We start from the raw sequence: 13815 nt of genomic DNA, 5'->3' as shown, positions 1-13815 counted from the left end.
GCTGGCGCCCGCAAAACCAGGACCGGATCTCAGAATGCCCCGGGGGGGGGGGGGGGGGCAGGCTCAGAGCAGGCCGGTGGGAGCAGCAGCAGGTGGGAGAAAGAAAGAGAAGGGCCTCGGGGCAGGTTCCGCAGGCAGGTGTGGGAGCAGGGTGGGGGGAGAGCTGCCTGCCAGGGGAGGGGGAGGCTGGCCTTCCATTATAGGCAGTGGGAATGTGGATGCTCGCCTACCCCAAAACGGTGGAACATCAGGGAGTTCCCCTCTGGCCAGGCTTCATGGCCTGCCCTCATTTTACTACCTCACTGGGCTCAAGACAGAATGCAGCTTTTTTTTTTTTTTACATCTTTTGAACCTCCAAGAGCAAGATGCAGCCGCCGGCAAGTTTTAACCCAGTTTTCAAAATGCTGAAATAGTACCGGGATCTGAATTGTGGGATGGCCTCCAGTGCTGCTAAAACGATTTAAGCTGGAAGGACAAAGCATCTCATGTCTCCTTTCCCTTGCTGTGTGCCGTACACAAAAGCATCCCTCGCAGAACAAAAACAGGAGGAGCAGCTGTTTGTTCCTATTTGGAAAACAATCGTGCACATGGTCCTGAAGTGGCTGCACGGACTGAAGCTGAGGGCGGTGGAGGATTCCTCCCAAAACGCGCTGACATTCCAGGGAGGAGAGGAAATGTCTTCAGTGTTTGCTGTCAAATTTCCGATCCCGATGGCCCCCGCCGCCCCGCATCGTTACAGTAAACAGCTGCTGGGGGAAACAGCGCCTTCCATTCCTAACGTAACGCAATGCGAATCGCCGCTCCGTCTCCATCCCTTCGGGTGCAGATCAGTGGACGCCCGCGTTCCCTCGCTGCAATTAGGCGGGATGCAATAATAATTAGCGCGCGCGCGCACCGGGCGCCTCCAGCTCCTGGCTTTCCCGTGCAGCTGATTTACCCGACCTCCCCCTTCGCTGCGCATCTAAGCATTGCAACCCTCTAGGGACATTGCCCTCCGCGACTCCCGATATTAGATCGCTTTTCATGTGCACCCGGCTACAACGCGCAGGGAGCCCTAGCATGCCGAGCTCGCTTTTCCAGTAGTTCATTAAGTCATTTGCCCCCCCCCCCCCCCCTGAAATAAATCCCGACCTCACTCGGGGTGATTGCATTGTGCGAAGGAAGGGGACTTCCTTCAGCCAAAGCTGCCTCGCTGGCGATTGCTCTCACGATCGCGCCGAAGCGCGAGTCCCTGCCAGATCGGGAGAATCGGGACCTTGCACTGCATCGCACGCGGTGCCACAGCCCGCGCACCTGAAGGTGCCCCGATCCCAGCCTCCAGGTTTGGGTTTGGAAATCTGCCTTGTGTGAAGATGACAAAACCCCGACTTTTTAACCCCCCCCCCCCCTCGAAGTGTGGGGGGTGGGCTCGCAGTAGAAAGCTACAGAGGGAAGCACGACAGTAATTGATCGGCACGGGAACCTCGCCTACCCACGCGAGACCATTGCAAGAAAAAAAAGCCAGAAAAAGACCTTTTTGCCCGCTACGGCGCCGCACCTGAGGCGAAACGGCACAGCATGGCAGCCGCGCACACCTGAGCAGAGAGGTATGGAGCGGGGGAGGGCCTTCTCGTTGCACTACAACACCCCCCCCCCCCCCCGATCTAGAGCAACTTTAGTTGCAGGGCGACACTATTAAATGATTGATTGATCGGAGCAGTGTGCGCTGCCGGCTCCCTGCTGCTCTGCGGAGCTATCATTAGCAGGAGGTACCTCGTCAGCGGCAGGGCTTTTCTTGAATTATTCATATTCTTGCATGGAAATTGCACCCCCCCCCCCCCTCCCTCCGACCTCCTTCGTCTGTGCTTCCCTTGTCTCTATGGCCGTGTTTGACTTTTCATTTCGGCGTCCACGGTCAGTGTGTGTGTGTGTGTGTGTGACTGTGTGTGAGAGAGACTGCGCGCGTTCAGTTGCTGGTGGTGTGAGTCTCTCTCTCTCTGGATGTGTGTGTGTGTGCTGGGGCGAGAGAGGAGATGGTGTGAGTCTCTCCCTGGATGTGTGTATGTATGTGTGTGTGTTGTGTGTGTGTGTGTGTGTGTGTGTGTGTGCGCGCGCGCCGAGTAGCGCAAGTCCAGATCGCGTACAGACAATCGCATAAACTGCACAGGCAGCCGACAGATCAGCCTTAGATGTATCCGGATATTAAAGGTAGGTGCATTCTCTCTCTCTCTCCAGCTCGAACAAGATGCAAAAGTCCTTCTCTTATGTATTATTCATTCATCGGGGGCTGGATACAGCTGAACAGTTTCAGTCCCTTCCTCTCTCCCCCCCCCCCCCCCCCAGCCTGAAAACCGAGATCATCTTGCTTGCAGGCGGAATTCCCTCAGCAAATCCTACCATCTCCTACCACTTGTAAATGGCAGAAAGTGTGTTTTTCCCCTTTGTTCATATGGGCTGCCTTAATTAATATTTGCACCTTTTTTTTTTCCTGTAGCTTGTTTGAAATTCAAAGATTAAAGGACAGTATTAATTTCTGTCACCGGAATGTAAAGTACTGCACTGTATATCAGATACCGTACCGGGGGGGGGGGGGGGGGGAGACTTTTTTCAAAGATGCCAAAAGGTTGGGACGTGATTTGGAGACGCACGGTCTTTAGGGATTAAACCGGGGGATGTATCTTCCACTCCATCTGCAAGATTGCCCTAGCGGTTTCCAGCTATAATCGCTTCCTTTCTGGAGTCACGCATCAAAATGGCATTTCTCGTCCGTGCGGCAGCCCAGGCGCCGGGGACGGTGCCCGATTCCCCCGTGAGAAGAGGCGGCTGAGAGCCCGGCTCCGCCTGGGTGCAAGCGGCAGGGGCAGAACGGAGAGCTCCCCGCACCATCCCCCCGAGAGGCGCACATCTGCCGGGAGCCGGCGCAGCCTTTCTGCCCGGAGAGGCCCCCCGAGCTCGCTCGCTCGCTCTCTCTCTCTCGCCCCTCCTGCAGCCCGGAGCAGGCTGCCAGCTCCTGCCCGACACTTTCCTAGGGGGAGATACCAGAGCACCCAGGGCTGGGATCGTGGAGCATGCTGCGGCAAAACATTGCGGTACTGTTCAGTGCCACGGGGAAACCTCAAGATTAATTCCTCACTCTAATAGGTAACAAAGCGGCTTCAGTATTTCCCTCTGCTAGCTGACTCGAAGCCGTTTTCGTCTCTTTACTACATTACTGTCTGTGTAGATCTGTTAATGTTATGCGGGTTCTATATTTATCTTATCCATATTTCCTTTTCTAAATAATGTTCATTAACCGTCTTTATTTTAGTCTTCATAGTTATTGCATCTTGTGTCGACTAACCTATTTTGTCTTATGACTGCAAAAATCATTTTATTGGGGCTTTCCTCGTGCTTAAAGTATATTTTTGTAGCTGTACATTTGATATCTTATCATATCTTTCCTATGAAGCAATCTATTAGTTTTAATAAACGGCATTCCATGCATAATGTGTCCTTGTCTTCAGTATACAGATGTCAGTGTGCAGATGTTTGTATTTTCAGAAAACAGATTTAGATCGATTGAATTGCTGAACAATGAGGTCTGAAAAAGAATTCTTTTTTGTTTCTCTTTAGATCACTTTATCCAGACGTATAAGGTCTTTTTCTGAATGCAAGAAAATGTTTCTCTGGCTTTTTCTGTTTTTCTTGACTCCAGTCTGCTCCACGAATCCGGATTCTGAAATATCTATGGAGATTTGCAGTGTTTGCTCCTGCTTGTCAGTGGAGAATGTCCTCTATGTTAATTGCGAGAAGGTTGCAATCTACAGACCAAACCAATTAAAACCTCCATTGTCCAATTTTTACCACCTCAACTTTCAGAATAACTTACTAATAATTCTCTACCCAAATACGTTTCTGAATTTTACCCACGCAGTGTCCTTGCAGCTGGGCAACAATAAGTTGCAGAACATTGAGGGAGGGGCCTTTCAGGGGCTCACTGCATTAAAACAGTTGCACTTGAACAACAACGAATTAAAGGTCCTCCGAGCTGACACTTTCCTTGGCATTGAGAACTTGGAGTATCTTCAAGCTGACTATAATTTAATCAAGTATATTGAGCGCGGAGCCTTCAATAAACTGCACAAGCTGAAAGTCCTCATACTTAATGACAATCTGATTGCATACCTTCCTGATAATATTTTTCGATTTGCTTCTCTGACCCACTTGGATATCCGTGGAAACAGGATCCAGAAGCTGCCATACATTGGTGTCCTGGAGCACATTGGGAGAGTGGTAGAACTTCAGCTAGAGGATAACCCCTGGAATTGTACCTGTGATTTGTTGCCTCTGAAAGCCTGGTTAGAAAATATGCCATATAATATTTACATTGGAGAAGCTATCTGTGAAACTCCTAGTGATCTGTATGGGAGGCTTCTGAAGGAAACCAATAAACAAGAGTTATGCTCCATGGGGACTGGCAGTGATTTTGATGTTCGAATCCTGCCCCCATCACAACTGGAGTCTGGTTATACCACCCCTAATGGGCATACAGTGCAAACTTCAGTCCATCGATTAGCCACCAAACCACCGAAAACCACCAGCCCTTCCAAGATTTCTGGAATAGTAGCAGGGAAAGGATTATCTAACCGCAACCTCAGTCAAATTGCATCCTATCAAACTAGGATCCCTCCTCTGACACCGTGTCCACTTCCTTGTGTTTGCAAAACACACCCTTCTGATCTGGGATTGAGCGTAAACTGCCAAGAAAGAAACATAGAATCAATGGCTGAACTTCTGCCCAAGCCTCAGAATGCCAAGAAACTTCACATAAATGGCAATTACATCAAAGATGTGGCCACCTCAGATTTTCTTGACTTTCAAGGTCTAGATTTGCTCCACCTAGGCAGCAACCAGATTACAGCTATCAAAGGAGAGGTATTCCGTAATCTTACAAATCTTAGGAGGTTGTATCTCAATGGTAACCAGATAGAACGACTAAATCCTGAAATGTTTACTGGTCTTCACAATTTACAGTATCTGTATTTGGAATACAATGTTATAAAAGAAATTTTGGGAGGCACCTTTGACTCTATGCCAAATCTCCAGCTGCTGTATCTGAACAATAATTTATTGAGGAGCCTCCCAGCTTATATTTTTGCAGAAGCCCCCCTTGCTAGGCTAAATTTAAGGAACAATCATTTCATGTACTTGCCTGTAAGTGGTGTGCTTGATCAGCTTAGGTCTCTCACTCAGATTGATTTGGAAGGCAACCCATGGGATTGCACGTGTGACTTAGTGGCTTTAAAATTGTGGCTGGAGAAGCTGAACGAAGGAATTGTGGTGAAAGAACTACAGTGTGAAACTCCCGTTCAGTTTGCAAACATTGAGCTGAAGTCTCTTAAAAATGAAATCTTATGTCCCAAACTTATAAATAAGCCAGCTACGCTTTTCACCACCCTTCTTCCTCCAGTCACTCTTACTACACCACTAGGACCAATGAAGAGTCCTCCTGGTGGCCCTGTACCTTTGTCCATCCTAATTTTAAGCATCCTAGTGGTACTTATTTTAACTGTGTTTGTTGCTTTTTGTCTTCTTGTGTTTGTGCTGAGGCGTAACAAAAAACCAGCTGTGAAGCATGAAGGAATTGGAAGCCAGGAGTGCGGCTCGATGCATTTACAGCTAAGAAAGCATGATGCAAAATCACTTAAAAAGGATGGAATGACTTCTGAGACTTTCTTTCCACAAACTATTGAGCAAATGAGCAAAAGCCATACCTGTGGCTTAAAAGACTTAGAATCAGGATTCACTTTCTCTGACCCCCAAGGCCAAAAAGTCATTCTAAGAAATATCACCGAGAAGGACAGAGAATTACTGCATGCAGATTCCAGAAAAAGACTCAGCACCATTGATGAGCTAGATGAATTTTTTCCAGGCAGGGATTCAAATATGTTCATCCAGAATTTTTTAGAAAGTAAGAAAGAGTACAATAGTATAGGAGTCAGTGGCTTTGAAATACATTACCCTGAAAAGCAACAAGACAAAAAACATAAGAAATCACTCATAGGGGGTAACCACAGTAAAATTGTGGTAGAACAGAGGAAAAGTGAATATTTTGAACTGAAAGCAAAACTTCAAGGGTCACCCGACTATTTGCAAGTCCTTGAGGAACAAACAGCATTGAACAAAATATAGGTCATGCAAGCTTATACCCTATAGAAGACGTTTATTTATAATGATGAAAGTGCCTTTTGTTGACTTTTAACTTCCAAACACTATATTATGAATAGGCATAGAGTCAGGTGTTACCAAGGGTGTCTATTTAACTTAAGTACACATGATTTGTCTTGTAAAAGAAAATTTCCTAAATAGATACTACTTCATAAAACTTGTACCCTGTGAAATCCTGTAGGGATACAGCAAACTCTATTGCCAAAGGGATATGTTATGCACACGTTAGTTTGAATTTAGCCTCAAGTTGAGGCATTTGCTATATCTTTTGGTCCCTTATTGCAAAATCATCTCCTTTCAATTTGTTAAGAAAATGCAAGAAAACTGGTTCCAAATGCAAGAAAACTGGTTTGTACTTCTACTGGGTTCTTCATCTTGCTTGTGGACGGAACTGGTGGAAATGGAATAATGCTGTGATATATGGGGTTTTAAAGATGACCAGAAACGTTAAAAAAAAATAATGCAAAGAGAGACATTCAATACTTTGCATGTATTGGTAACATTTAAGGCCTGAAATTTGCAGCCACTGGATTTATAATGCTAAATTGTGCAAAAATGTGTTCAAACGTCTGAAATAAATTTCTTCACTTGAAGCATACCTGTCTATACCTAAAATGTAAGTGGAAAAGCTGAATCTGACTTCTACAACATTTGTGGTGATTTGAAGAAATACTTGATGTTTATGCAGACATTAATTAGCCTACTGTAGGATCAGAGGTTATGTGAATCATCTGCAACCACAAACGGTTGCCCAACATTTTCAGAAATGCTTACTGTGTGAGCGTGCCAGAAAATATTTTTGTAATATAATTCATATTTATGAAGTACTTTGTATACTAAATAGGACTGTATGTACTCCTCAATATGTATTTAGTATGCCTGACTTGTTTTCCTGATCACAATGCATTAGTTTTTAAGTATAAACTGAGAAAGAACTGTATACCAAACTGGACCTGGTGATGAAGTGCATAGAATTATTTTGGTTTATGCTATCGGGTATAATAAAAAAGTTGTTCTACTTTTTTCTTGTGAAATTAGCATATTATCTTATTTCAGTTTGGTTATCAATAGTACATTTTAAATAGATTTACAAGTTGTTTTTTCCCCTCCAGTATTGTGTCTTGGTCACTTGATGTTTGTCATCAATTGTCTCAATTTCCAGGATTCAACGGTTTAATCTAAATATGTATCTCAATGTTGGCTAAAATAAATGAGTAGGTTTACTAGCTGAAATATTGTACACATCAAACTCATGTGAAAAGTGAAAAAAAGGAAAGAAAAGAAAAAGAAAGACATTGAGTTAGCAAAAAGTGTGAAGAAGAGTTTTTGGGTGTTTTTTCCTTGAATTCATTTTTTTTTAAAATAGCATTGAGAAAAAAGGAGCTTATCATGAAGGAGCACAATATTTTTTATGGCTACAGGTTATTTATTTAATAATTCATTCATTTATTTAAATCCTTGTTAGGTAAAGTAATACTAAAAAGAATATTCTCTGAAGTCAATATTTGATTCATTCATTTTTCCATTGTAAATTTGTTTACATTATTTTAATCTACAAAAAATATTTTTTCAGTTCTGGGACATTGCCAACTACTTTTTGATGCATAGATTTCTATCTAAAGTTGGGCGTAAAATGCAGTTAGTTGTCTTTCTACCTTGTCTTCTAATCTTTATCCTAAAAGGCCTCGAGTTCCTTTTCTGTAAGTCAGTGCAGTGAAAAAATACTATATTAAGGATGCATGGCCAATGAAAAATACGCTGTCTCCTCACCAAATCAGATCAAAGTACAGCAGAAATCTATTAGGAAAGAATTGAAAGAAGCCTCCTTTGTATCTGGCAAACCTCTGTAATAATTGATTTATCCAGGGCTTCCCAAACCTATCCTGGGGACCCCACAGCCAACCAGGTTTTCAGGATATTTACAATGAATATGCATGGAATAAATTTGCATATCATTGAGACTTATCACATGTAAATTTATCTCATACGTATTCATTGTGCATGGAATAAATTTGCATATCATGGAGATCAGTGCATGCAAATTTATCTCATACATATTCATTATTCATATCCTGAAAACCCAATTGGCTGTGGGGTCCTCAGGACAGGTTTGGGAAACCCTGGATTAATCAGCTAATATATTTTATTCCTCTAAATACTTTGATTTATGAACATTAAAATAAAAAAAAATACTATCTGATGACAAATCCTGCCTTGAATTGTTTTTAGTAAAATGCATTCATAATTTATGTTTATAAGTGTAAACCTTTGAAATATTTTATAACAATGTAAATGCCAATGTGCAGTAGTTTAAATCTATATGTCAACTGACATTGTATTCTTAGGTTTCCATTTAAAATACTAAAAGCAATTTAATGACATCAGGAATATCAATTTAAAAGGGGCTAATTAAAATGGTTTCTGATTCTCTGAAATAAAGCCATATTGAACAAATAAATTACAATGGATAAGGCCTTGTGAATAATGTTAACACAGTTTTCAGAGTTAGTAAAGAGCATCTAGCAGCTTATGAAGGTATATTATGAAACTATAATATATTTTGCATGATTTTTACATTGATATTATATGAAATGAGCACAGTGAGATTTTCATTGCATCCAAAGAATCAGAAAGGAAGTATAACAAGAATGTATTTATATTCATTTTATTTTGAAATAAAGTACAGAAAACAAATTGTATTGCTTTTACCCTGCTTTGATCATTACTACTTGTACATTAATTTCTAAAGGGAAATACACTTACCTAAGAATCCAGTACAGTGTAAGAACATGGGTGAAGATTTTGTCTGGTTTCCTCAAGATCAAAGTCCAAAACATAAAGAATTTCATTTTTGTATACATGAATAAAATAGTTTAATACAATAACATCTCTTTGTTAACTGTTTACATCTTGATTAATCATTTATTTTCTTATGCCAAATGAACAAACATGTTTATGCTATATAAGATTTCCTAAGTTGTTAAACAAGCTATATTTAAAAATGATTTTTTTTTTAACATTTATTACACTATACAAGATTAGAGCATTTGCAGATATTGTTTTCAAATAGAAAGACAATTATTATTATCTTTAACATTCATACTTCTTTGGGAATCATAGTGCCATGGGACGTCTGTTCTAAACTTAATTTGTCAAAAAAGTATAGATGTAGCACCTTTGAAGATCAACAGGGTTAATGATGTCATAGGTTCCATGCTGAGTCAGCCCAAATATATCTATATCTATATCTTTATATTTAAACTGACTCAGCTGCTATATATATTATATAAAATATAGTATATACACCAGTATAAATGAATAAGCATTTGTATATAATCTTCCCTGACCTAGGCTTTTGCTCCCTGACTGACTGGGGTTTGGGATGCTGCAGAGGCCCTAGGTGTAGGGATCCTCAACCAGTGGTCAACAATGAAACCTAGAGGTCAGATTTAGGATCCAAGTTAGGTGGATTCAGGCAGGTGCACAGTTTATGGCTCCTTGCCATGGACTTTGAGACGATGCCTGGGCTGAATTGGAAAGAGGGAATAAAAATAACATGGTTAGTTGGGAATGAAAGCTCACGGCACTGTGGCCTGTTCCATTTGAGCTGGGAATCCAAAGGAGCAGAAGCAAAACCCCCACTTTCTCCCCCACTCACCACCAGTCCCTGGAAATGATTCAGGAAGAGATGTGTATAAACATTAGAACTAGGACAAAGGGCTTTCTTCTGTGCTGTTGTAATTGTGTTTTTTTTCGACGGAGGGTATATGTACCAGCTATAGCAAACAGTGCAAGTGCACAGATCATGGTACACTTTAGTGACAGCACTCAAGAACAGAGGATTTCTGACTGCATTGTGCACATTCAAATAGGTGATGCAAGCTGTTATGGTATGCAGGCTGCAAAAAAAAAAAAATGAGGGTGTTAAACAGTTTATTGCATAATAGAATGTATGAATGGAACTGAAAATACCATAATATTTTGTCTGTCTACACTTCCTTTAGATTTTAAACTTATGGCAGTTTACAGCATTTTCAATAGGTATGATAAACCCTGCTCCCAGACAGTTCACAGTCTAAAGTGAGGCAATGTGATAAAGGGACTGCCTAACATCATAGGGGGAAGTCAGTAGGATTTTATGTCCTGGTTTCCTTTGTTCTAAGCCACACCCTTCTCCACTGAAAACAAGGGAGGGCCATTTTGAAACAGTACATTTTTAACCCAGATTTTCAAAGTGGGCTTACGCGCATGAAGTCCACTTTGGAAATCGGTGCGTTCGCCGGGCACTTGTGCAGACGTTCGCCCACAAAATGATGCCTGCTCGGGAGCAGGTGTAAGTTTGGGCATGCACATATTATGTGCACACTTTTGAGCACCGAAAGTATGTGAGAGTAAATCCTTTCCCCCTCACTAATTCTGCCTCCCAACATGCTTCTTTCATAGGTGGGCAAAAGTATGCACAAAATCCCCCACCCCCCTTTTAGATTTTCAATCGACCATTTATACACATAAAACCAAGTTTAGTTCCGATGAGCTAAGCCTGTGGTAGAACAGCATTTGAATAGCACTGGATGGTATTTTCATTGTTAGCCTGGCATAGCACTGATCCAGATAGCACCACTGTTGGGCTGCACTGCGCTGGTGTGAGCTACGAGACCCCCCAGCAGCCTAACATTAGCACTGTTTAGTGTCATGATGTGCCAGGCTAAATGTTTAAGCATCAGATGAATGTGTTGCCCACTGGCTTGATGCAACATAAACCCCAATATGCAGCCAGCGATCTGGTGTCAATTGGCAGCTTGCAGAAAAATAGCCATCTTCAAGACAGGCTGCTAATAGTAGCATGAAATGCCAGAGAAAATCATTATGAATGTCTCAGCATACATGGAGGTTCAAGCGCAACAGTGATTTATAGAATATGGTTTGTAATGTGTAATGCTGTACGAATATAAATGAAAAATTGTAGCAACTTATCTGCTACAGCATAACAAAAACATAGCTTTAAAAAATGGATGGGTTAGTGGCTGCAATGCCCTTGAAATCTTAATCAATGCACTGCTGTGCATTTTGATTTTTCTATGGACTAATGAAACATCTAGTCCACAAGCATAAATCATGATGGTTAATTTCATTCAAGGGTGCTTTAATTTATTTAAACAACAGATAACGCATTGTGCCATGGAGCTCATTTTTTTTTTTTAAAGTTTATTCCTTTCTGTGCCCGTAAGCAAAACATGTTAGGAAAATAGCACCCTACCTGTTCCTAGAACAGAATGAAAAATATATGTTGCTGTGTCCTTAGTTGTGCATAGCTGGTTCTACATGTTCTTTCAATGTGGTTTTTAACATACTAGGCTCTGATTATGGTAGATATGCTTAGAAAGCATATTTATTCATTCAGTGTATCTCATCTAACTGTATGTACCAGAGTTAGTACTTTCAGTTAAGTCCTAAGAATATAAGATGTACCATACTCTGTCACACCAAATGTCCACTGAGTCTAGCATTCCGTCTCTGATAGTGGCCAGTCTGGTTCACAAATGTTCAATGGATCCCAAAGAGTACATCCATTTCTTGTTACTTCCAGAGATAAGCAATAGCTTTACCGGGCTAATAATTGTCTATGGATTCATGCAATACAGCCCGTTTACTATATAACTGAAACAAAAGAAGCTAAAATGTATCCATCTGGCAACAATACATAAATAACAAGCGTCAAATATGTGAAAGAGAGTAGGCATCTCTGTTTTCAAAGCAGTTCTTGTGTGGACAAAAACAGAGAAAACCTTTTGAAAATGGGGTCCTTGATGTGACGTGACATTTTAATATAAATATATTATCCGCCACTATAAGAAATAGAAAACCAGAAAATATAAATCATTTCTTGGATTGCATCGGATTTAACACTGTATGACTGTAGAGTGGGGATAAAAGAGTATGAAACACCTCAAAGCAAAAAAAGTAATATTGCTTGTACTAGCCAAGAAAAAAACTCCTTTGCAGATCCATAGGATATGTATTATACCATCTGCCTTGTGGTTCTAAAGTGTACATGCTGACTGTCAGATTCTTCTTCATTGGAGTAATATTGAATAGAAGTAAAAGATTCAGAGCCCTCTCCCTCCTGAAAGGAAATATTACAGAAGTGTTTGTAGATCTGGATGTATGAGTGCTGCATGTGTGATTTCCTCTTGACTTATGTGCAAGTAACATATCTATACAATGACACAAGATGGCTAAATGCCATTAATTCAGGCCGAGGTTTAATGATAATGCTAGCTACACAGAACACAGCCCTACTCCTACATGATATTAGAAAAAAATAAATAACATAGCAGTGACAATAAAAATGTTGTGAAATGCACTGTAGATATCTAGATGTGACCAGGATATCAACATCATGTCATGCTAATATCTATCATATATATATATACATCTTCCAAGGGAATTTACAGTATATGTTCTGTAATTATGCAAATAACACAGCAAAGTTCCATTCACTCTTTTTAGATCTTTTTTTTTTTACCTATGTATATATTTTGTGACTTATTTTCCAGGATATATGCCTACTATGTCTATTTGAAAATATTTATATGATAGACAATGTGAGTAAATTACATTGTCTATCCAGCAAGCTTTTTTATTATAAATCATCATTGTAGTTACTCCTAGTTTCACTATGCTCTCTGAAGTATACAAGGAATAATAGAAAAAATTAGGGATGTGAATTGTTTTAGGACGATTAAAATTATCGTCCGATAATTTTAATATCGTCTTAAACCGTTATGGAACACAATACAATACAGATTCTAACGATTTATCGTTATAAATCGTTAGAATCGTGAGCCGGCACACTAAAACCCCCTAAAACCCACCCCCGACCCTTTAAATTAAATCCCCCACCCTCCCGAACCCCCCCCCAAATAACTTAAATAACCTGCGGGTCCAGCGGCGGTCCGGAACGGCAGCGGTCCGGAACGGGCTCCTGCTCTGAATCTTGTCGTCTTCAGCCGGCGCCATTTTCCAAAATGGCGCCGAAAATGGCGGCGGCCATAGACGAAAAAGATTGGACGGCAGGAGGTCCTTCCGGACCCCGCTGGACTTTTGGCAAGTCTCGTGGGGGTCAGGAGGCCCCCCACAAGCTGGCCAAAAGTTCCTGGAGGTCCAGCGGGGGTCAGGGAGCGATTTCCCGCCGCGAATCGTTTTCGAACGGAAAATGGCGCCGGCCATACGCGTATGGCCGGCGCCATTTTCCGTACGGAAAATGGCGCCGGCAGGAGATCGACTGCAGGAGGTCGTTCAGCGAGGGTTGGCGCCTCGCTGAACGACCTCCTGCAGTCGATCTCCTGCCGGCGCCATTTTCCGTACGAAAACGATTCGCGGCGGGAAATCGCTCCCTGACCCCCGCTGGACCTCCAGGAACTTTTGGCCAGCTTGTGGGGGGCCTCCTGACCCCCACGAGACTTGCCAAAAGTCCAGCGGGGGTCCGGAAGGACCTCCTGCCGTCCAATCTTTTTCGTCTATGGCCGCCGCCATTTTCGGCGCCATTTTGGAAAATGGCGCCGGCTGAAGACGACAAGATTCAGAGCAGGAGCCCGTTCCGGACCGCTGCCGTTCCGGACCGCCGCT

At 42.1% G+C, this 13815-nt stretch overlaps 1 protein-coding gene across 1 annotated transcript; it reads left to right on the top strand.

Annotated features, from left to right (window-relative positions):
- Window positions 1-3597: 3597 nt before the first annotated feature.
- On the top strand, window positions 3598-6789 carry SLITRK4 (SLIT and NTRK like family member 4). Its single transcript, XM_029607744.1, has one exon. It carries the CDS (start codon window positions 3637-3639, stop codon window positions 6148-6150), a length of 2514 nt encoding a protein of 837 aa, XP_029463604.1. The 5' UTR covers window positions 3598-3636; the 3' UTR covers window positions 6151-6789.
- The last annotated feature ends 7026 nt before the right edge of the window (window positions 6790-13815 follow it).

Source organism: Rhinatrema bivittatum, chromosome 6, assembly GCF_901001135.1.
Source record: "Rhinatrema bivittatum chromosome 6, aRhiBiv1.1, whole genome shotgun sequence".
NCBI classification, from domain to species: domain Eukaryota; kingdom Metazoa; phylum Chordata; class Amphibia; order Gymnophiona; family Rhinatrematidae; genus Rhinatrema; species Rhinatrema bivittatum.
This window is presented reverse-complemented; position numbering and strand designations above follow the sequence as displayed.

Excerpts from the sequence above, each read along its gene's own strand:
- SLITRK4 (XM_029607744.1), top strand. The coding sequence starts at position 3,637 with ATGTTTCTCTGGCTTTTTCTGTTTTTCTTGACTCCAGTCTGCTCCACG.